This window comes from Ovis aries, chromosome 1 (genome assembly GCF_016772045.2).
Source record: "Ovis aries strain OAR_USU_Benz2616 breed Rambouillet chromosome 1, ARS-UI_Ramb_v3.0, whole genome shotgun sequence".
Taxonomy (NCBI): domain Eukaryota; kingdom Metazoa; phylum Chordata; class Mammalia; order Artiodactyla; family Bovidae; genus Ovis; species Ovis aries.
The window spans coordinates 61,949,432-61,973,876 of NC_056054.1; the positions used below are offsets into that span (position 1 = coordinate 61,949,432).

At 41.9% G+C, this 24,445-nt stretch overlaps 1 protein-coding gene and 1 long non-coding RNA gene across 8 annotated transcripts in view; one reads left to right on the top strand and one right to left on the bottom strand.

The window, feature by feature from the left end:
* The window catches only part of LOC132659342 (uncharacterized), a 39,721-nt gene that overhangs the window by 8,443 nt on the left and 6,833 nt on the right, over window positions 1-24,445 (top strand). The window lies entirely within an intron of this gene.
* MCOLN2 (mucolipin TRP cation channel 2) overlaps window positions 13,284-24,445 on the bottom strand; it is a 67,186-nt gene continuing 56,024 nt past the window's right edge. For 5 of the 7 annotated variants that reach the window (XM_060411337.1, XM_060411320.1, XM_060411333.1 and 2 more), the window contains 2 exons: window positions 21,791-21,997; window positions 13,284-20,007 (listed from right to left, as the gene is read on the bottom strand). In XM_060411337.1, the coding sequence (XP_060267320.1) occupies window positions 19,657-20,007; window positions 21,791-21,997 (558 nt within the window). In that variant the 3' untranslated portion in view covers window positions 13,284-19,656. The remainder of the gene's footprint in view (window positions 20,008-21,790; window positions 21,998-24,445) is intronic. The other 2 variants (XM_042250465.2, XM_042250438.2) reach the window with 1 other exon arrangement.

The following is a 24,445-nucleotide window of genomic DNA, read 5'->3' on the forward strand; positions in this document are numbered from 1 at the left end:
AAATGTCATAATAAATTATTTTCCTATAATTGAATATATTTTTTTAAGAAGCTCAATTCTCAGCTTCCTTTTAATTTCTGGGATGTAGCTTACTTTGGTAATGTTGTATTGTGGTGGGAATGAATACAGTGGAGGTAAAGAACGATGAGAGAGGCATGAATATTAATAAGAATAATTATTCATGCATGTAGGAATAAATATTAAATAGCTAAATATTGTGAAAGCCAAAAAGATTTTTAAAAAGACATTTTATAGAACTTTATCATAGGAGACTATATTAATTAAAGTAGCTATAACTTTGAAGACTTTCTGTCGGATTCAAAAACTTTAGTATGCTCTACTATGCTCAGCTAACTTTAGTATGCTCTACTTTTAGTGTTCACTAGTTATACAAACTTGGCCAGTCTCACTCGATCTTTACAACTATAAATGTAATAACGTACATATCTCAAATTGAAGTGAAAATTAGCAAGAGATAGTATACTAATTTTTTTAAAGATGAGATTATTACCAGAAAATAAAGCAGGGCTATTTCATGAAGTTAAAAGGATCCAGTCATCAAATAACAGAACTTCAAAATGTATGAAATAAAATTTAACAGAACTGAAAGGAGAAATAGACAAATTCATACTCATAGCTGGAGATTTTAACATCTGTTTCTCTGTAATTATATAACAGGTAGACAAAAAACCAGATTATAGATGGTTTGAACAACACTATCAACCAACCTGACCCAGTCGGCATTTATTAAACATTATACCCTCCAACTACAAAATACATGTATTTTGAAGTGCGCATGTAACCATCACAGTTAGACCATTTTCTGAATCATACAACAAGTTTCAATGAATCTAAGGGGACTGAGATAATTCTCTGGACAAAATGGTAATCAATTAGAAGCCAGTAACAAAAATATACCTAGAAAATCCCCAAGTATCTACAAATTAAGCAATATGCAGAAAATAGCCTATTGGTCAAAGAGGAAATCACAAGAGGATTTAGAAAATATTTTGAACTGAATGATAATGGAAACATTACATACCAAAATTTATGGGCTGCAGCCAAAACAATATTTAGCTTTAAGTACTGATATTAGAAAGAAATAAAGTTCAAAAATCAATGACCTAAACGTCTAACTAAAAAAGATGGAGAAAGAAGAGCAGAACTTCTCTTGGGCCCTTTTCCGGTGAATCCCCGACATTCTGATTTCAATCACTAGGTCTTAGTTTTCTTTGTTTTAGAACGTCATATAAATAGAATCATATGCTGTATCTGGCATCTCTCATTCAGCTTAACACTTTTGACATTCACCCCAGTTGTTGCTATATCAGTAGTTCTTTGCTTTTGTTGCTGTTGAGTAGCATTCCACTGTATAGATATAAAAAAAAGTATTCATTCACCTGTTAATGGACATTTGTGCTATTTCTAATTTGGGGCTACTATAAATAAGACTGCTCTGAATATTGCCATACAAGACTTTTATGGACACATGTTCTCATTTCTTTTGTGTAGAGAACCACAGGTAGAATTGCTGAGTCACGGAACAGCAATTAATAAATAGGTTTTCAAAAGACTGTACCATTTAACACTCTTTCTGGCAGTATATAAGACTCCCGACTGGTTCACTTTTCGCCAATACTGGTTTTCTTTGTCGCTCTAATTTTGATCATTATAGTGTGTGTGAAGTGGTGTCTCATGGCAGTTTTATGTTTCTCTGGTGACTTTTCATCATCTTTTCATGTGCTTATTAGCACTCATTTATATTCTTAAAATTTCTGTTCAAGTGTTGTGCTTGTCTTAAAATTGAGTTGTCTTTTTATCATTGTTCTTGTGTCTAAAAGTAATCACAGGATGCCTAATTATCTAATGATAACTATAATATTTATGAGACTTGTGTATGACTTCACCCAAAAGGCAGGGAAAAGGCCTCAGCATGCATCAAGTTTAAATGGGAATTAAGAGATACGTTACATTTATATTTTGTTTGCATCTTATGAGATCAGCTCGTGCAAGACGTTGAACATATAGCAAGACACTCTGAAAAGAAAATAAATCAGTACAAAAAGAAAACCAAAAGGAACATCTAGGAATGAAAAACTGAGTCCCTGCAATAGAAAAAAAAAGAACTCAATGAACCACTTGAACAAAAATTTTAAAACCACTGAAAAGAGAATTAATGAACTGAAAGATATTTCTAAAGAAATTCATTATATACTGTGCTGTGTGCAGTCATGTCCGACTCTTTGTGACCCCATGGACTGTGGCCCGCCAGGCTCCTCTATCCGTGGGATTTCCCAGGCAAGAATATTGGAGTAGGTTGACATTTCCTTTTCCAGAGGATCAGGCCTCCTGCATTGGCAGGCGGATTCTTTACCACTGAGCCACCAGGAAAGCCTTTAAAGAAAGACTAGGAGATACCAAAAAGAGAAAGTTCAACAGGTTTGTAATCAGAAAGGCAGATAAGAGAGAATGGGCAGAAAGAAATACTATTGTTTTTAAACTAATGATTCAGTATTTTTCAGTTGAAGAAAGACATGCATTTTTGATTCAAGAAGCACAGCTTTCTCAAACAAGTAAATTTTTAAACACACACACACACTGAAGTAGTAAAGATGAGTAAATCTTAAAAGCCACCATTGAGAAAAGACAGATTACTTACACTAATAACAGTTCTCAATAACAATAGACTAGTACAGTGGAATACCATTACCATTTAATTGAGTTTCCGGAAAAGAGTTACATATTGAAAACTGAGTTACATATGAAAACATAAAAATGTTTTTCAAATGAAGATTGAGACTCAATTAAAGAGCTACTCAAGGAAGAAGGAAATTAAACCCAGAAAGAGGAAGTGGTTTGCAAAGAACATTTCTACTATGGAAACATTGTCTGTACCAGACAATAAGTAAAAATCATAATTAATGAGGGAAGGGAGGTAGCAAAAGGAAATAAATTACTAGACAAGAAAATCATGTAAGACAGACAGTAAATGGAAAATGAAGGTGACCTGGAACTAAAGATCCAACGTTCTAATACTATTGAAGAGACACATCAAGATTTTGATTAACTTGAGACTGTTCTAAGTCAGGTAAAAGGTTCAAAAGTTAAGAGTAAATACCAAAAGAAAAGGAATAGAAGGGAATAAAGAAACGCTCCGTTAATCCAATAGGAGGAAAGAAACAAGGAAAACAGCATAATTTATGAAAAACAAAAATTAGGATTGTACAAATATGTTCAAATGTATTTATTGTCACAGCAATATAAGCAAAATAAACTATCCAGTTTATATATAGATACTTTGATTGAGCCAACAAATCCAGCCACATGCTATTTGAATGAGAAATATTTAAGTCATAATGATAAGAAATATATGGTAGGCAAAGATTAACCGAAAGAAAGACTCTATCAATACCCAGCAAGAGACCTGAAGGCAAAAAGTGCTATTTGAAATAAAGAGAATCACCACATATGTATTCTCCAAGAAAAGACTTTGCTTAAAAAAACAAGGGGCGGTTTTGCCTATGAAAAGGTCTTCCTGTGCAAACTTTAGAAGAGTATTCCTATTGGAAAAAAGTAATAACCCCTTTCTATCCCATCTCCCAGATGAATCAGATCTAGAATTACTGTTTGATTCTTCTGTCTCTCCTTTTAAATTAAACCATACCAATCTAAAAGATTTTAAGCTGCTTAAAAAAGCAAATCATATTGAGTGCTAGTACTGTTTTATTTATTAAATCCTGATTGCAAAGAGCAGCACAAGGAAATATAGATTTAAGTGAGGGCTCTCTGCAGGTTGGGGACACTGACTTTAGTGTATCAGCAATTATTTTAACATATTAAATATTAAAAATTATGAAAGAAATGAAAGTTTCCAGGCAGGACAGTAGGTAGTTTCAGAAACTGAGTTCCTCTCATGCCAGGTTTCAGATCCATTTCTTATAATGCATGGGCATTTTAATTAACTTTATTTAGTTTTTTGGTTTGTGAAAGAACATAATTTCTCCATATATAAAATAAGGATAATAAAACTTGCTCTATCTAGTATAAGATTGTTGTGAGAATGAAATTAAATAATGTATGTAAAAACCCTTTGTAAACATTTAGTACTATGGAACTGTAAGGTATTATTATAAATCCATGGTCCTAGGATGGGTTAATATTAGAAAGCTTTATCCACCGTTTCTTGAACATGTCTGTAAAAATCTCAATTACTCATTATTGGTGCTTTTACTAATGTTTAAGAGTAAAACTACTCCCATTTATATAGTTACAAAAATGTAAGTAAATCATGGCCCAGTAAAATAATTCTCACCATTCACCTTTCTCTCCCTGGAAACACATACACTGTAGTTATACATACACCAAAGAGAAGGAAAACTTGTTTCAGTGTTTAGTGTAAAGAAGTGTTTTTTCTTAGTTGTTGGTTTTGTAGCTCTTATGAACCTGACTAAAACATCTGACCGATCACGTCACTCTTATTTAGGTATCCCTGAATTCTTGAGCTGGAGAGCATGACTCTGGCAAAAACAAAAAACGAAAAAAAAAAGGGCAGTCAGAATTGTTGTGAAGAAGGGGTGAGATGGAATATGCAGGGCATATGATATAGGAATGTTCCCCCCAAAACCAACGGCCACCTTCTTTTACTGTAAAGTCCATGGATTCACACAAATGGATGTGCAGAAAGACAAGGTATGCTGACCTGTCAAAAAGTTGAGAGCTGGGTGGATAAAGGCAAGTCGCTCCGTCTCTCTGAGCCTCCACTTTCGTAGAATAAGGGTAAGAAAGCCTGCTAAACAGGGTCTTCAATCCTCAGCTCAGTCTACCTACTCTTGGACTTGAGGAGATCAGGTCCTCTTTGTTAGCTACCACCAACACCTCGGATTCACACTGGGCCTTTAACTACTTCTTCTCAGCCCTTAGTTTCTCACCCGTTTGCAGACGGTCAGTCAACTTAGAAGCAATCTGTCTTTATAAGCATCCTTCTCGCCATATCTTCTAAATCTCTGAAGGATCCTGAATCATCTTAGCTGCAATGGCATTCATGACCACCAGGACGCACCCCCAGGTCACCAACAGTGAAATCTTTGGTACCTGGGCCACCACCTTGTGTCAGAGACTATGTGTCCCCCACCTGCCACTGAGGATGATATCCTCTTCCTTCACCTTACTACCTGTTTCAATCACTTCTTTCCATATTACTGTGTAGTTTGGACCCTTCAAGAGGCAGATGCCAAGACAAGATGGGAAATGCAAGAGAATTTGTAGGGAGGGCGAGAGGCTGTGGCTGTGAGGGGAAAATGGGAGTGAGCCAGAGGAGGCAGGGAGAGCTGTCAGACAATGCTGGTCTGACCTCATGAGGAGGGAGGAGAAGATAAAGTGTCAGGTGGGAGAGTCTTAGATGCAGCCCAGTTCCAGGAGGAATTCAGTCTGACTGATGGAACGCTATCAGAGGGGTGCCCATCTAGCAGAAATGGGCCTGCCTTGTGATCGTTGCTGGATTCGCCCAGTGGCCAGAGCAGTCAGTGGGGTCTCCACACAAATGGATTCTGAGCACAGCGGCCAGGACAGTCATCATGTAGGCTCCTCACATCTGGAGATTTGAGTTCTGTGTTTTTATGTCCACTGTGATGAGGGAGGAAGAGGACAACATCTTGACAGGGTGGTCCAAATAGATATCATCCATGAGAGCACAGCAGTATCATGCACCTCTAGATAGATACCTTGAGGATGAAACTGCAATGCCTTTGTGGCCTTCCTGCCGAAAGTATTTAACCTATATGTAATCATGAGGAAACATCAACAAATCCAAATTAAGGGGCTAAATGTAACACAGGACAACAAAAACATAGTTGATGTACAATACATATAAGTTTCAGGTGTACAACATAGTGACTCACAATTTTTAAAGTTATGCTCCATTTATAGTTTTTCAAAATATTGGCTATATTCCTGGTGTTGCACAATATATCGTGTACAGGTGCATGCATGTGCGTACATGCTTAGTCACGTCAGTTGTGTCCAACTCTTTGCAACCCTATGGACTGTACCCACCAGGTTCCTCTGTCCATGGGATTCTCCAGGCAAGAATACTGGAGTGAGTTGCCATGCCCTCCTCCAGGGGATCTTCCCGATCCAGGGATCAAACACACAGCTCCTGTATCTTCTGCATTGCAGGCAGATTCTTTACCCACTGAGCCACTTGGGAAGCCTATATCCTTGTGTGTAAGAGGCTATTCTTGATCTTAGGAAATACATGCTGAAGTTTTAAGGCATAAAAGGGCATAATATATATAACCATCTCTCAAATGGTTTCAGTTCAGTTCAGTCGCTCAGTCGTGTCCACCTCTTTGCGATCCCATGAATCGTAGCACGCCAGGCCTCCCTGTCCACCACCAACTCCTGGAGTTCACTCAGACTCACATCCATCGAGTCAGTGATGCCATCTAGCCATCTCATCCTCTGTTGTCCCCTTCTCCTCCGGCCCCCAATCCCTCCCAGCATCAGAGTCTTTTCCAATGAGTCAACTCTTCGCATCAGGTGGCCAAAGTACTGGAGTTTCAGCTTCAGCATGATTCCCTCCAAAGAAATCCCAGGGTTGATCTCCTTCAGAATGGACTGGTTGGATCTCCTTGCAGTCCAAGGGACTCTCAAGAGTCTTCTCCAACACCACAGTTCAAAAGCATCAATTCTTCAGTGCTCAGCTTTCTTCACAGTCCAACTCTCACATCCATACATGACCACAGGAAAACCATAGCCTTGACTAGACGGACATTTGTTGGCAAAGTAATGTCTCTGCTTTTCAACATGCTATCTAGGTTGGTCATAACTTTTCTTCCAAGGAGTAAGCGTCTTTTAATTTCATGGCTGCAGTCACCATCTGCAGTGATTCTGGAGCCCAAAAACATAAAGTCTGACACTGTTTCCACTGTTTCCCCATCTATTTCCCATGAAGTGATGGGACCAGATGCCATGATCTTCATTTTCTGAATGTTGAGCTTTAAGCCAACTTTTTCCCTCTCCTCTTTCACTTTCATCAAGAGGCTTTTTAGTTCCTCTTCACTTTCTGCCATAAGGGTGGTGTCATCTGCATATCTGAGGGTATTGATATTTCTCCTGGCAGTCTTGATTCCAGCTTGTGCTTCTTCCAGCCCAGCGTTTCTCATGATGTACTCTGCATATAAGTTAAATAAGCAGGGTGACAATATACAGCCTTGACGCACTCCTTTTCCTATTTGGAACCAGTCTGTTGTTCCATGTCCAGTTCTAACTGTTGCTTCCAGACCTGCCCCAGTCCAAGGGGTCGCAAAGAGTCAGACACGACTGAGCGACTGGACTGAACTCAACTCAAAGTCAGCAGTTGCATGTGCACCTCATTCAGGGTATCTTTCCAAAAGATACTTTTGACTTTGCCAGTGATCAAATACTGTACTGAGGCATGAAAAGTACATGAGTGATATTAAACACCTTTTAAACCGGCTCTCCTGGCTTCTGGCCAGTGAGATGAAAGAGGTGCTGAGTCGAGATTTATGGGGTGGCTATCTTTTTTCAATCACAACTGTCTAGTGATTCATTATTGCACATGCCAGCAACTCTACCCTAGTGGATGCAATTATCTCTTTCATTTTCATTTTCTTTTTTTTAAAAGAGCTAGTAGAGTACGTTTCTAAGTGTGGGCATGTTGTCTTTGATCCATTAACCAGTACTCCCATGCTGGTTGACATAAAGAGGGTTGGGAGGGAGGGGATGATCACTCTGCCTGTGTGCATTTTAAGTTGAAAAAATTTTAAAATAGATATAAGGTCAAAAAGGACACACCCAGACATCCAAGATGTCCCTATCAAGCTCTTATTTTCACAATTCTTACACATACATACACACATACACACACACACACACACACACAAAAACAGGTTTATAGCTTTAATTTTTATCTCTTTTCGTCTGATGTGTCCAGTTTATCCTTTTCAAATCTTACTTACCTCCATTATCTTCCTGACATTACATCAACCTTGTGCTCTAGCCAGCTCTAAAGATGGACTGCCTGAGTCCGAGTCCCAGCACTGGTGGTTACTGTTGTGTGACTTTGCACGAGTTCCTTGACCTCTCTGTATTCTCAGCTTTATTATCCCTGTAGTACAGATAATGATTCTGAGGTTTCAAGCATCTTGTTTTAAATCACTTGGCAATTTAGTGTAAGAACTGGGAGCTTCCATGAAGATTTCAACTCCCCTACAAAAAAACAGATTCATTTCCACTAAGCACTGGTATTGTGTGAGTTGGAGGAATGTTGCTTAACAGGGTGTTGTTTGAGAATAGAAGTCACATTTCTCTTTAAGGAGGTTAAACATTTTTTCTGCCGTTCAGTTCTGTTCAGTAAGCATTATTTAGAAAGTAGGCAGAAGAAAGGGGAGTGGGAGAGGGCTTTGGATCAGATTTGTATTTGAAACCAGGCTCTGTTACCTGATCTGTGCTCAGTTTTCTCTTCAGTAAAATGGAAATCCTGATATGTAAGCTATAAGTTTGTTGGGATGAGTAGCAACAATATGTGTTGCTAGGCATTGAACATACTAGGCATTGACCGTAATATAGCCTTTCAAAAATATACTATTCTTTCTGTGCTTGCTACTCATCAGGAGCTTTGCTATATACATGAAATGCTCTCAGTTGTTCAGTCGTGTCTGATTCTTTGTGACCCCATGGACTGTACCTGCCAGGGTCCTCTGTCCATGGAATTTTCCCAGGCAAGAGTACTGAAGTGGGTTGCAATTTCCTATTCCAGTGTATCTTCCCAACCCAGGGACTGAACCTGCATCTTCTGCATCTTCTGCAGGGGCAGGCAGATTCTTTACCACTGAACCACGTGGGAAGCACCTTATCCATGAAATACAGGAAGGCAAAAAATTTACTCCTTCTCTTTGGGGCTCACCCTCCAGAAATTTGTAATGGTTCTTCACAAAGTAAGGATAGTAGCCAGTCAAGTATGTTGCAATTCTTTTTTCCCAGGGCACTGAAATTTTTTGTTTACATTTTTAATTCTCTATAAATTTTCCTTTTTGTGTAGTAAATCTACTTGATTTTTCTTGTATGGTTGATTTGCAGCTTTAAACTCAGAAAGCCCCTTTCTACTTCTTGAATCAGATCAATATTCATCTCTGTTTCTTTCTGGTTCTTTTACAGTCTTCATTTTTCACGTTTAAATCTTTAATCCATCTGGAATTTATTTGGCTGCATTGTTACAAGGTGCTGAATAGTTATCTTTTTAAGACACCTTCTTAATGATGCTGGTTGATGGGACTAGTTTATTTGACTTAAACTCATTTCTATCTCAATAACTTACCCTCTGAACTGCCTGCTGTGCACTTGAATTGTCCCACCTTGAAAAGGCCCATAGGACAGAAATATGTCTATCAGGTATTCCCATTTAGTTGATTTACTTTTAGTGCAGAGTAATAAATGTCAGCTCTTTTGTCTCAATCAGATAAACATAGAAACTGTGACACAGTATTTTGCATAAGGGCTAGAAGTTAGTGTCTCCCTAAGCCCAGAGAAAAGTGTAAAATAGGGCGAGCCAGGTCATCACCCATTAGTCACAACCATTCCCCCCCACCCCAAACTTCCCTCATCTGCCTGTCATCTCTTCCCATGTGCTCAGCTTTTCCAGATGGACTTGGAGCCATTTATGCAAGGGAGCTAAAAGTCTAGTAGAAGAATCATTACTGATCCACCCATCCCTGCCTCAGTCCGTTACTGCGGTTTCTTAAATACTGTTCCAGAAACTTGACTTTCTTGAGAAAAGATGTAGCAAACAGTCTCCATGTTAGTCTGGCCAGAAAGACCAATGCATTTTCCCCAGTATCGGCCTCAGGCTGGGTAGCCTCACTGTGCAGGAGCAGCTGTAGACATGATGGTTTGCCCCACAGCGTCTTGCTGGTCATCCAGCACCTTTAAGGCCATGATTTGGCCCTCTGAGCATGCCAAGAGGTGAACCCCCAAAGGCCAAGCCAGGCTGCCCACTGTGACCCTCAGGGTAGTCAGTGTAGAGCTTCGAGAATTCTCTCTTGCCTCCAACACCCAGGCTGGCTCCCCTGACCTCCAACTTTGAGAGGTGAGGAAACCCTTAATAGGGTTCTGACCCTGCCAACATCCTCATCCACTCCACAAATTAAGGAAGTGTTGAGTCTTCCACCTCTGGTCCTCAGAAAGTGAGTTCACTAGACTGTGAAGGAGGCACGACTGGGGCTGGTCTCAGCACAAACTGCTGACCTTCTCTGCAGGGTCTGGAAGGCAATGGTGCACTCGGGCACTGGTACACGCTATGTTTTCTTCATTTGTGAGACGGAAGCCATGCCACCCTCCCTGCTCTGCCCGCAACTCTCCCACCCCTTACTTCCCCTAGTCTTGGGCTCCCTGGGCCCAAGAACATTCTTCTAACATGACTACATTCACTACAGACCTCCAAATCAAGGCAGTGGGGGTGAGCACCACAGTTTCTCCTCAGAGTCCCTCCATCAGCTCCCGTCCCCTGCACCGCCCTGCACACCAGCTCCACAAACTACCCCAGACTAAGAAGCCATCCACCCAAGGACCTCGCAGCTCTTTCCTGTGACACCCTTCTTTCCTAGGTGCCACACTCAGTTCTGACCTTTGTGACCACACACCCAAATCTTCACGGTTGTTCTGGGTAGGGGGCAGGGAGATAGAAACTTTGGAAAGTCTGTGTGCAACCCGTAAGCTTCAGACTATGGATGTCAGGCTGGCTTTGTTAGAAGTCACACACCCGCAAGTCTCACAACCTTGACAGACATAAACTGTGGCTGGTCAAGGTCAGGGTGCTTCAGAGTGTATGTGTGTGTGGAGGAGATGGGTAAGGGTGATACGGAGACAGTCATGAATAGATAAGCTTCAGAGCGTATGCATGTGTGGTATGTGTGGAGTAGGTGGGGAGGGATGATGCAGAGACAGTCTTATTAATAGATAATCTTTTAAATATGTGGGAAGGAGAAATAGCATATGATAGATATATGCATTCAACCCATTCCTCCTAGTAAGTATATTACTCAATAATAGAAGTTATGAAAAGAGACCATCCCTCTAAATGCACAGTCTAAAAGCATAAACTCCCAGGGAAATGACACAGCGTTTAGCAGGGAAATCTTTTAAGAAAGCAAAAAATATACATATGCAGGCAGATAAAACAGGTATATAAGAGAGGTACATTCCTTAGAGACAGTTTTAAGCAGGCTTCTTATTGGGCTTGTTTTGAGTTTAATTACAGGATAACAGCCTCACTTAAAAAAAAATTTAATTTGGATGATTGTAGCAGCTTTTTAACTGATTTTCTCGCTCATCTCACACCACCCCAATCCATCCTTCCCAGTTCTACCAGTTCTACATTTTCTGATCACGTAGCTCCCAGGTCTAAAGCTTTCCTTTGTTGTTGCTTGAGTCTCATCTTTTAAAATTTTCCCCAACATTGACCTATATTCTGACCACCCGAAAACATAGTTTCCCCATCTGTCTGGGTTCTCTTTCAGCTGTCTAAGCCATTGCCATGCCATTCCTTTTATCCAGAAAGCCCTACCCCCCACCCCCATCATGGCCATCTGGTCAAATAAAATATATTATTCAAGTCTCAGTTCCAGCATTGTCTAGGTCTCCTTAAAAGGCCTCCAATTACACTCCAGGCAGTCAGGAGCTACTGCCATCCCACTGTCATTCAGTACTGTGGGTGACCTTGTATTATCTTGGTACATGATTGTTCCTCCCACTGGACACCACAGTTCACAAAGGCAGGGATCATGTCATTCATTCTTGCATCCTCAGTTCCCAGCACAATGTTTGACATCAACAAGCATGTATTGAATTCTAGTCATTAATAGCATTACCATTTTTCATCGACACATGTTATTTATCCATGTTTCTTGAAATTAATGGTACTTATCAGCTTGCCTTGCTTAACCTGTCATTAGGAAATGTCCGAGTTTCTTATCTAAGTCTACCTTTCAACCCCCCACCCCCCGCCCCAAGCTGGAGATTAAGCATTGATATCAGCTCCGTGACTTTTCTCCAAAGGCAGCCAAGAGCTATGACTCAACACGCTGTCCTATTTCATAGATAACACATGCAGGACAACCCAACACACCGTCCTGTTTCGTAAATAACACGCACAGGATGAGACAAACACATAAAGATAAGTCTGAAAGGCACTGTTAATACTCTCTCCTTCTGTAGACCTGGCTTGGCAGGCTCCAAAGTGAGGATGTAAATTCACTTTGTCAAAGCAAACGCTTCTCTTGGGGGGCATCGGCTCATCCTCCAGGAGACAGTAATGACCACAGCCCACAGGCAGCAGGTGATGAGTCACTTACTGCTGCGAGGCAATTAGTGCTGCTAGAAAAAAAAAATTGCTTTCATTTAAAATTCTCTCTAAACTGTATGTATCATGGCTCATGGGATAATTTATGTATCATTAGAAACTAAGAAACATATATCATGGTAACAAATTGTCTCTTCCATCCACCACAGCCCATAGCTCCCAGGGGTCTTTGGAAAATCAGAGTTTTGCTGTCCTTGTTACATCAGCTGGTGTGGAAATGTTCATCTGTGCCCATTTATTGTCTCATTCACTCCCTGGTTCTCTGGCAGAGAGATGGCAAGAAAAACACCGGCCGTCATTTTCACCCATTGGTTTGCAGCCTCATTTGCTGTAAAGAAGCCCCTGGGAGAACAGCCATGAGTTGTATTATTTTCCCTAACAACTTAGGTCTATTTTGAGATTTGGTTCATCTTGAAGTTTTCCCAGTGCTATTATGTTATTTTCTCCAATACATAGCATGCTAAACAATTCTATAGCTGCCCATTCAAAGACCGTCTTTCGTTCTAAATGTAAATGGCTGCAAAGAGCTTGGAGAAAGTGCTTGACTGTCCAGTGGGAGGAGCAGGTCCCAGAGGACTTTGTTGAGCCAGGTTGTAGGTCATATAGCAACTGGGCAAACGTGCTCTAGTTGAGAAGAACCACCTTAAGTCGATTCTCTGTCAAGGGAAAAACATGAAGTGGAAATTTGGAAAATGAGACTCTTCATTGCTGGGGAGAAGGGGGTGTGCAGAGAAAGTGGGCAAGGTGAGAAGTCCAGTTCCAAAATGCCAGTGTGATATGGAAACAATATTAGCCAATATCACCAACCACAGAAGTTTAATCTGTGAAACAAAGATATGAGATGAGGAGCCACCCCATAGCCACTTATTTGCAAAATCAGAGACTGAAAAAAATGATGCATCTGAAATTCTATTAAAAAATAATTCTCATTCAGCTTTATTCTTTCCTTTCATTAAATTTCAATTGTTTTGAAGAAAAACTACAGTGCCTTTTCCTAAAAGGCTATGCTTTAATCATTGTTAGTCACTGAGTTACCCAGTCCAATCAGCAGAATTTGCTGCATCACTTGTGAGGCCCCATATTGAAATGGGACTTCCCTGGTGGTTCAGTGGTTAAGACATCGCTTCCCAATGCAAGGGGTGCAAGATCAATCCCTGATTGGGGAGCTAAGATCCCACATGGCTCGTGGCCAAAAAACCAAAACATAAATCAGAAGCAATATTGTAACAAATTCAATAAAGACTTTAATGATGGTGCACATAAAAAAATCTGTAAAGAAAAATAGAGAATTTCAAGACTGTCAGGGAAGAACATTAAACCAGGCATGAAGTCCTCTCAAAAGGACAGATCACACAACCAAGAAGCTGCCTTTTGTCAGTGTTGAGAGCTCGGAACCTCTCAAATAGAAAAAAAAAAAAAAATGGGGGAGGAGGCAGAAGTGTTCAGTGCTCCTCTAGTACCAGTTCTCATTGCCATCGTTGACTGTCTTTCCTATGGTGCCTAAGATCCAGAAGCCATGCTCAGGATTTTGTCTTTGAGGTCCTCAATCACCCAGTCACACAAGAGCTACTTTCTGCATGTTCCACAAGTATATGAAATTCTAGATATTTGTTAGAGAAAGATTCCATGCCACTGGAATACTGTGGTTGAGATATTTAAACTTCAACTCAGGGGTAGAAAAATAAAATTTGCTCAAATTACATGAAGATAAATATGGAACTAGAGAGTAGCGAAATGCAATCTAGTTATCCAATGTTGCTGGAAAATGTGGCCACCACACACTGAGTGATTCAGATAGCTGGAATCGGACCTCTAAGCATTATAGCTCTTTATATTGGCTGGAGCATCCATGGCCAAGACCATAGTAGGCACTTGGGGAACATACTTTCCCAGTGACTCCAGAGACCCTGAACTCAGAGACAGTGCTGGGCTGTTTTTACAGGGAAGCCCTCAGGAACCACAAGGTGTCTGGCTAGTAATCAAGAGATTGGGTCACTGTGCTTCTCATCAACCTGAGATGCTGAGCTGAGGCCTCCTTGGGAGGGGGTGAGGGGTGGGTCAGGCACCCTTCCCACGATTGTTACAATGCGAGTCTTCAGCAGAGGCTGAAGGAAGGAAAACCCTCCTAAAAGGTTTTTAGGAAAATCTTTTCCTGAAGACCCTTTCTCGCCTTTTCACATTTGTTACATCAGATTACCAATAACTGATTTGTACTGCCCGCATTCTGACAAATTTGGTTAAGGCAGTGGGCTCCTAGCTGAGGATGGGTACAGGGTCGGGGGAGGGGTCTCAGGGTGAAGCACTGAGGATTTGCGACACTTGTGTACCTCAGGGACCTTTATCCACCCATCCTACTGACAGCTTTGCCCCGAGGGCAGGGCCTTTAGGCTGTTGAGGTCCACAGGCTCCTCCACAACTGCTTGAGCTTTAGACACTGAATTGATCTTTGCCTCCAGGACAAAGATGGATGTGGGTATCTACTCACCTAGAGGCCTAATAAAGTTCACCAAAACTGTGTGGTGAGGTCTCTTCAAAGTAAAGATCTTCCTGGCTTGCCCAGGTGATAGATTTGTACGTATGTAGACCACACAAGAAAAGCCTTTGGAAGATCTAATATTCACTGAGCACTTATAAGTCATGCCCATATAAGTGAGTCATGCCCACTCACTTTACATTTGACTCATTTAATCCCTGCAATCCCCACTTTACAGATGAAGAAACCAAGGCTGGTGTGACCTGTCCAAAGAGACTCAGATGATGGTAGGAGGACAGGCACCCTGGCAAACTAAATGGCTTAATATCTTCACTCCCTCATGATCCCATGGAACTACTTATTAATACAAACGGGGCAGAAAATAAAAACTAAGAATGGCTCAGGTTTCAATATTCAACATCAGGCTTTGCATGAATTACCTGACTTAAATGCCAACCCCACAGTTTGTTGAGGTTTCATCACTTAGAAGCTGGAAGTAACTTGCCCAGGCACCAAAGTACAGGGTAAGCTGGGATTTTAGCTGTCTAGACATGGTATGAACACATGATGAAAGTGTGGGTGCATGGAGAGAGAAGTGAGGGGACCAGAAAAGTCCTGGGAGGGGCTTGATGGGGAGGAGCCGGAGACAATGAGGGAGAGTCCTATAATGAAAGTCCTACTTAATTAAAATCTTACTCTTCACCAGTAACTTTAAAACAGTTGACCCCTAAGATAGTTCAGTTATGAACTAAATCTATGCATGAAGTGATCTTAATCACGTCATTATCATAAATATTTATTAATTCCAAAAAATTAGCCCCCCTATCTCCTTCACTGCTTTTAAGAAAGTGAGCAATACCTTTTGAAGACCAGATAGTAAGTTGATTGAGATGTGATCTGAATTTTTCACTAGGTAGATGTTAAGAAACAGTACATTTAAAAAAAATTAGTAGTAATTCAATGAAGTGAAAGTCACCCATGACCTTTTCTTACCAACCCAAGTCAATAGGCCTAAGAATGTTACATCAGGCTTTGAGGAAATCACTGCAAGCCATGGAGGTATGTTCTATGAGAACTGGGATCCCATAATGAAACCAAGAGGCAGAAAGAATGAGTCTCCTAACTTTCACAGTGAACTCTCCAAGTGGAAGCCTAGGAAAGCAAAGAAAATGGTTTGTCCCAGATACGTCTATTAGCAGAGTTATAAGAAAATATTGTTCAATAAAATCCGAATAGATAATAGAGTTGTCAAGGTGACAATTGCTTAAAATCTTTAAAAAGAGAGAAAACAATGTTTCCACAGGAACAGGGTAACCTTGAAAAAAGATTTGTCTTCTTGAAAGTGTTTTGTTCAGCTGGAGGGAAAAGAAATAAAAGGAAACATGAAAGCCAATGAAAGAAAAACATGAGCATGGAAGACCATCATTAATCTTCAATTCAAATTGCATAAAAGGCATTAATAGCAATTCTATTCAGAGATAAATGATGTACTGGGGGTATATTCGGGGTGAATAAGTGAGCTAATTGCACACTAATTCTGCATGGAGATGACCCTACAAACACGGGTTAAATAGTCTTTAATTTAAAACTTGAGTGTAACAACATTTTTTTTGTAAGTAAAGAAGTTTATAACTAAAATGATAAGTTTAGCAAAGTATTTTGTGTACAGACCTCAGCTGTTGTCTGACTCTTTGTGACCCCATGGACTGTAGCCTGCCAGGCTCCTATGTCCATGGAATTCTCCAGGCAAGGATACTGGAGTGGGTAGCTGTTCCCTTCTCCAGGGGATCTTTCCAACCCAGGGATCAAACCTAGGTTTCTCACATTGCAGATTCTTTACTGTCTGAGCCACCAGGGAAGCCCAATAGTTCCATATGTTATGATAAAAATAAATTTATTTTGGAAAAAAATACCACCTTCCTTGCTTGACAAGGGTAAATTCCCACCACAGTGGAGTTCAGGTGTTAAAATGAGTGACCACTGCTGTAGTATAATGTCCACATGTCCTGGGTGTACAATCAACAAGGAGCACAAGTGACAAGGTGTCCAAATGACTTTGTTTCCAATTCTTCCCACTGACTTTACCAACAGTTTCTTCAGATCATTCTGAGAAGACCATAGGAAAACATAGGCCAAGAAATGTCCACTGCAAGAGGTCTTTTTGTTGATTTAAGTGTAATCTTTACATGGCTTAATAGTTCTCCAGCGTTGAGTTTCTAAGTTGGTATTGCAACCAATCTCTGTCTTGTGCAGACCATGGATTAATAAATGTCTTCTAACCCAAGAATCACTTTTAAGACAAACCCATATTTGATGATAAACTCACATCTTCAAATACATGGCTTTAAATACCATTGTTTTACACACTCTGAAATATGCCATCATAATTTAAAGCACCAAGACAGGATTTCACTGTCCCTGCTCTATGACACTAGTGCCCAGGAGGTGACTGTGCTCTGTTCTTCATCATTCAAGTTTACAAAAAGGCACTTTGGGACTTCAGTTCTATTCAGCCAGCTGGCAGTCAGTCTTCTTTCCCCATCCACAGTCGGTATTTTTGGAAGTGCTGGTCCAAGCCATTTGGGGCCCCTCTACATTGCCATTCAGTATGGAGACCTGAAACTTGATCATCGTCAGCAGGAGGATTTCAGTTAATAAGTATCAAATGGTCATCACTTCTATTCCTGTAACAGAAATGGGGAGAAGTAGAGAAAAGAGCAAAAACTTAAAACTCTTTGAGATGGAACAGGAATACATGCTCTATCATGTAGGCATATGTAAGTTACTGACATGCTGAGTGCAACATATAAGTGGAAGGAAACTTAAGGACAATTTACATTAATTGGGGTTTGACTAGAAGCTTCTGGCAGTTTTGAGGAGCTGTCCACCCTCCATCTCCATGGCTAGAACTGCAGATTTTCCTCCTTCACTATGGTAGAGAAGGGGAAAGATTAACTGCATCTTCTCAAACCAGCACACCCCTCCAGAGAACCAGACCAGAAGCATACCTCCTCATAGAACCAGAAGAGGATGCGGAGGCTACTTGTTCCACCCTGATGATACCACAGAGGGACCCAGAGGCTTAGGAAAGGTCATGGGACACATTCAGTAACTGGAAGAATCCAAAATGAAAACCCAAATGTTCTGACCATCAGGCTAGAGGCTCTGTCAATTATTCAAGAGAGAATGAGTCTGTGGTGGTTGCTGGGCTGCTTGGTTGAAGAAGAGCAACCTGGCCATTCTCTGAAGGAGGCCGAGCTGTGATACTTGGGTTGCATGTCATGGGCACTGGAGTGGGGCCCAGACACTAACACTTGTGATGCCTTTATGGTTCTTCTCCAACATGTAATCTCCAGTCATAAAATGAGTCCTAGACTCATTGAATTAAGTCACCTTCCTCAATTTTATTTCATTCTTAAGTTTCCAGCTGTTAAACACATCCAGGTGTATTTAATTTTCAATGATTTCAAAACCATCACTTGTTCCAAGGCCTTAATACAACCCATTTCCTTCATTAGACCCCATGACCTTCATTGTTTCTGTGCAGGGTCCAGCCAGATCCCTCTGGATTCCAGGCTTTGATCCGATTACTCAGCTAAAACCGATCAAGCTGACTTCACCCATGGCCATCTTTGGTAACGGCCACTTCTGTTTCTATTTTTGATCTCCTCTTTTTTCAAAACTTTCAACATCCTGTTCTTTACTTGGCTTCCTTTGGTTGACCCTCTGCTTCTACTAATTCTCTCATTGCTCATTATGAGCAGACTCTTCTTCACACCAGACACACCTTCTCCACAAGACTTAGTTCATCTTAGGGAAAACTGCCTGCTGATGTTGCTCTGTTCTCACCAGCCAGACTCAATCTTATCAATCAGTCCTGCAGTTCACTCTTTAAATCTTTCACTTGTTTCATATGGCTGCACGAGAAATGATCTAACAACCCTCTGGGGCTTTTTCTGGTACAAACCAAGGTCCAAAAATCAAGCACCAAAAGCCTATCCATTACTGTCCAGTGTTCACAACTATTTTACATTCTGAGATGATTTTTTTTTATGGTTAACTACAGATTAGAAAAGCAACTTTCTAATTAGAAAAGGTACCTTATGTAAGGTACCCCTTAGGAGGCAGCTGCCTATTAAGAAAATTAATTTCCCTTTATCCCTGCTTCCATGGCAACACTTTAATGCTCTGAGAGGATAAAATGTGACTGTAAAAACTTAACTCTTCTCAGAAGATCTCATTTCATATTTACTAGACATTATTTAGAAGTGCTCCATCATACCATTTCAAATCCCAAGATGCAGTGCAAATTGATTAACGAAAAATACATCCTGTGATTTTAAGTAGTAATTATGTTCTTCCTCTTCCTCTTCCTTCAGGACTCTGGTTTAGCAAATGCTTCTCAAAAGATGCAAGTCGGGGATACTTCTAGCTAACAACCCCCATCCCTGACTTGAGATGAAAACAAACATGGGCACAGTTAAGATTATCTTCATGTGTCCCCCATTCTAGTCCCCAACCCACTGTGTGGAGGTTTTGTCACTGAGGTCCGGACTATGTAAGTGCCCCAATGAATGGTGAGCAAAGAGCCATTGATCAACTGATTTGTGTTTGCAGCCAAGGACACACAGAGCCCCTCTCAAGCAGATTTTCTGCTCTGCTCAAGGAAGGTTACTTGTACCACCAATTGTGAAAAGGGGAAAACATCCCGGAGCTACACCTGTAAATGAAGGATTCTGACCTCTTCCTGTGGCCAGCCCACCCTCCTGACTTCAGGGACATAGTTCATGCCTTCTCATAACAGGCTTTAACATTCCCAAGAGATTCCAACCATGTCATGTACCTTTGTACCTTGTTTTATAAGAAACAATAGATTTCTAAAGCCAAGTGCAGTGGGAGGAAAGAAAGGAGGGCTGCATTGTTTCCTCCAATCAGCTGATTTCTGAGTGCAGCGTTTGCCCTGGGAGGACTCTTTGTTAAGGCAACAGAGCATCCCATCCTGGGAGCATGGAGACCTGACTCGAAACAATACTGACCTCCTCAGACAGCAGATGCTGGACAGGAAGGCTGGTGACTCTTCCTGACACTTCTCTTTGCTACTACACTCCTTCAGGAATTCCTGAAGATCCGTGGCAGGGAACCCATTCTGTTGGTATTTCTTTAAAAAGTACACAGTGTGGTTACCTTATTTATACAGTATGAGAAATTGCTCCCTTTGTCAACGAACAAAACCCGCCTCTGCTAAAATAAAACTCTCCCATGTTGCAAGCTCGGATCTAAGAACTGATATTAACAATAATCAATCTATCTCTGGGTCCCTTGAAAGGCAAGACATGGGAACAGATAGCCATTCGGAGGAAAACTCCAGAAAGCAAGCCTTAGTGGGGAAGGCTTGTTGTTATTGTTTTATTAGTCGCTAAGCCGTGCCTGACTCATGCAACACCATGGACTGCAGCCCGCCAGGCTTTCTGTCTCTGGGGTTTCCCAGGCAAGAATACTAGAGTGGGTTGCCATTTCTTTCTCCAGGAGATCTTTCCGACCCAAGGATCTAAACCCCGTCTCCTGCACTGGCAGGCTGATTCTTTACCACTGAGCCACCAAGGAAGCCTAGAGGCATGTTAATTAAAGGAGTGAAGGAAATAGCAGTCTAAAGCTTTTGTGTTCACTGCAAGCCCAGGAGAAACCTCCCCTTTCCCACACTGCCCATGTGGAGTTGGGCTGGCAAGTTTTATAGAAGCTGGTCGCTTAGTGAGGTAGAAGGCAGTAGGTTCCTCCAAACAGACACAGAGACTCTGAAAGACCCCTCCCCTCATGTTCAGTGAGATCATCCACCAGGTCACCAAGCTTGACACTCTCATAGGGACACTGCCACATCCAAAGACAGCACCCACACTGAGCAGGCCTGGCTCCTCTCCCCACAGCCAGCCCCCCTGCAGCCAACCACCCATTCCTAGAGGAACATGTGTCTCCTTCTGCACAAAATGCTCAGGAGTATTTCCAACAGACTGGCTTCTTCTGGGATAGTCTGAGAAGGTTCAAGAAGAGGACAACAACACAGGACATGGACATGGAATCCCTGGTTGCTCAGATGCTGGCCCCAAACAGGGTGCTGGCTCCAAGCATGACCATCTGCAGTGGAGACACCACCCCCTGAGGCTACAGAACTTCCTTCATGCTACAGATCAGTTAAATGGACCCAGTCTGAAAGGACACAGGGTCCACTGGGTAGCTTAGGAAGGTAGGAAGCTAAACAGCCACAAAAGCCTTAGATTTTGTAACTTAAAGGAAACCTGCATGACATGAGTGGCATCCAGTGTTTGAGGTGTGCCCGCTTGTGGACAGTTGTCAGGAAGATGGTCACCCTTTATCACTGAAACTTAGCACTCAAAGCTGAAGTTCCAGGACAGGCACGTATGCCTGTAAGCACTAAGATCCACAGCCCAGCTACCTGATTTACCAAATTCAGCCCATCCTTACGGGCTTCCCCTGTGGCTCAGTGGTAAAGCCTGCAATGCAGGAGATGGGGGTTTGATCCCTGGGTCGGGAAGATCTACTGAAGGAGGGTATGACAGCCCACTCCAGTATTCTTGCCTGGAGAATCCTATGGACAGAAAAGCCTGGCAGCTTATAGTCCATAGGGTCACTTAGAGTCAGACACAACTGAAGCGACTTGGCAGGCAGGCCCATCTTTACCCATTTCCTTTCTCTTTCCCACTATACCTCCAAACCAGTCCACCCCAATCTGGGCACCAAGAACAATGACCTAAATGCATATTTAAAATGAACCTCCAGCATCTAAAAAGTTTCTTTGCTACAAAATCTCGAAAATCTAAGTAAAACTATAGTATTTTAAGTAAGTAAAAACCTATAGTATTTTCCTATGTTCTAATCTATACAGAACTTGCAATAGTTTTTGGTAGGAAATAATGATAAGTGCTTACCTTAATGGTGTCATAAGAGTCTGTAATAATTGCAATGAAAAGGCTGAGAATCATGTATATGAAAAGGCTGATGAAGGAATATAAATACAGGCGACTGAACAGCCACACCAAGTGGCTCTTCTGCTGGATGTGAGCAAAGGTCGCATACATGTCATCACCGTTGACCAGAGAAAACAGACACTCAGCAACCGTGTTCAGATTTTCAAACTGTGGAGGGGAGACCAAAAGTAGACTGAGATATGCTAGCCTACGAGTAGAGAAGTATCTAGTTAGCTGGTTTCGCTGAAGACATTGTTGCTGCCATTGTTATCACCATTAACATTCACTTTAGGGCACCTGGCATACCATGCATTGCAAATTGTTACTCAAAACACTCCTCTACATTCACAAAGATAATTTCTTGACACCTCTCTTAGTTTTTGTCCTTTGCACTCTTTATGTTGTTGTTTTTCAGGTGCTAAGTCATGTTTGACTCTTTGCAGCCCCATGGACTGTAGCACCCATGCTTCCCTGTCCTCTGTCTCTCAGAATTTGCTCAAACTCATGTCCACTGAGTCAGTAATGCCATCCAACCATCTCATCCTCTGTCGCCCCCTTCTCTTCCTGCCTTCAGTCTTTCCCAGCATCAAGGTCTTTTCCAATGACTTTTTATATATTTGTGGTCAAGTCACCTGACAATTTCCGATTTTTCTTTCTTTTCTACTTAACATAGTCTTGTATTATTCATACCCAGAGATCATTTGTTGGAAATGTCAACTGTAACTATTTCCCTTTCACTGGACACCCTAATCATGTTTGCTATTGTAGAGAACAACGCAAGGCACATTTCTCGGCACTGAGTTTTTTCCTACTATTAGGTCTCAGTATTAACTTTTTTTTTTTTTTGGTCATGTGTGGTCTTCACTGTTGCACTGGCTTTTCTCTAGTTGCAGTGAGCAGGGGCTGTACTCTAGTTGCGATGTGCAGGCTTCTCATTGAGGTGGCTCCCCTCACTGTGGAGCGGGGGGCCCCTCTCTTGTGGAGCGGGAGCCCCTCTCTTGTGGAGCAGGGGCCCCTCTCACTGTGGAGCGGGGACCCCTCTCACTCTGGAGCGGGGGCTCAGCAGTTGTGGCGCATGTGCTTAGTTGCTCTGCAGCAGGTGATGTCTTCCCAGATGAAGGATTGAACCAGCCTCTCCTGCATTGGCAGGCAGATTCTTCATCACTGAGCCACCAGGGAAGCCCACAATTAACATTTTAAGGCTAAAATCTGCTAAACTGCTTTCTGAAAGAACTGCAGAGCAGCAGCAAAGGTGGAAGGGCCAGAGACAGAGGCTCAAGAAAATTGGTTTCTTTGTAGCCTTTCCAACCATGGATTCAGATAATTTTCAAGCCTTAAAAGCTAAAGATTACCAGAGGTGGGAAAGTGCATTAGGATGAATGATCGCAGGTGTGTCTTCTGAGGGCTCCCCAGCTAACAGTTAGCCGCTGCCAAGAAACCTAACACCTGTGGCAGAGCTCGGCGGGCTGCCTAGAGAAAGTGGCCCTCAGAAGTCAGGCCTGAAAGCCAAGGTGCTCATCAGTGAGAGGAGGAAGAGAAATTTGCTCAGTGAATATGGCGAGAATAGGTGCGCAGCCAAAGGCGTGGTTGGAGAGTGAGTGTGTGCTGTGCTCACAGAGCCTTGTCTGGGCTTCTAAATATTTCAGACTAATCTCGCCTTCCCTGGAGAAGAGTGAAAACTTGGACAAAAGAGGGATAGGATCTGCTGTCTGTTTCCGTGGCACGTGAAGATCTCCCAAAGTGAGACAAGCTCAGGGGCCAGGGTGCCAGTCAGACTGTAAGCCCAGGAGGTTGAGGGAGGAACCTCTGACGGACTCTGTTCCAGACAAGGCCAATTTAAGGGGCAGGTAGAGGCAGCAGCAGGAGGTAGTTAGCAAGAGGCTGATTGAACACCTGAAGCCCTGGGGGCAGAGCTGAGCAGGGGCCGGTGTGGAATGCCCCAGGAAGCTCACAGCCCCCACCTGGCTTAGGCACCATATCCACAGAAAGTAAACAGCAAGTGCTTAATGAATGAAGTCTCTGAGGTCAGAGGGTTAAACATTAGATAAGTGTGAAAAGTTTCTATGTGAAGAATGATAATGACTTAATAGGTAAAAGGTGACACAGTTTTCAGAAATGCAGATACAACAGGTTGCTGCAAAGCTGTAACAGAACCTAATCTGTCCTTAGCAGGAGGAGGGGCCAGTACATCCATCAGGTCAGCGTGTGTGGCTGTGGGGACAAGTCCCTGTGAATGTTTCTGAGACATTTCCAGTTGGGAGCTGTGTTATCAATATGGATTCACAGGCAACACAATAATAGCTCCCACCACCTGAGCCCAGAAAATGGGCTTCCCTTCCAAATTTCTCTCTTTCTGCCATTCCAGCCTCCTAAGAAAAAGATTACTTCAAAATAATCAACTGCTTAAAACTATATGTTGTTTATATGTGAAATCTAAAATACAACACAAAAGAAACCTATCTGTGGAATAGAAACAGGCTCACTGACATAGAGAACAGATTTGTGGTTGCTAAGAGGAGGGGTCTGGAGGAGGGCTGGAGTGGAAGGCTGGGGTTAGCAGGTGTAAGCAATTATATATAGACTGGATAAACAGCAAAGTCTACTATATAGCACAGG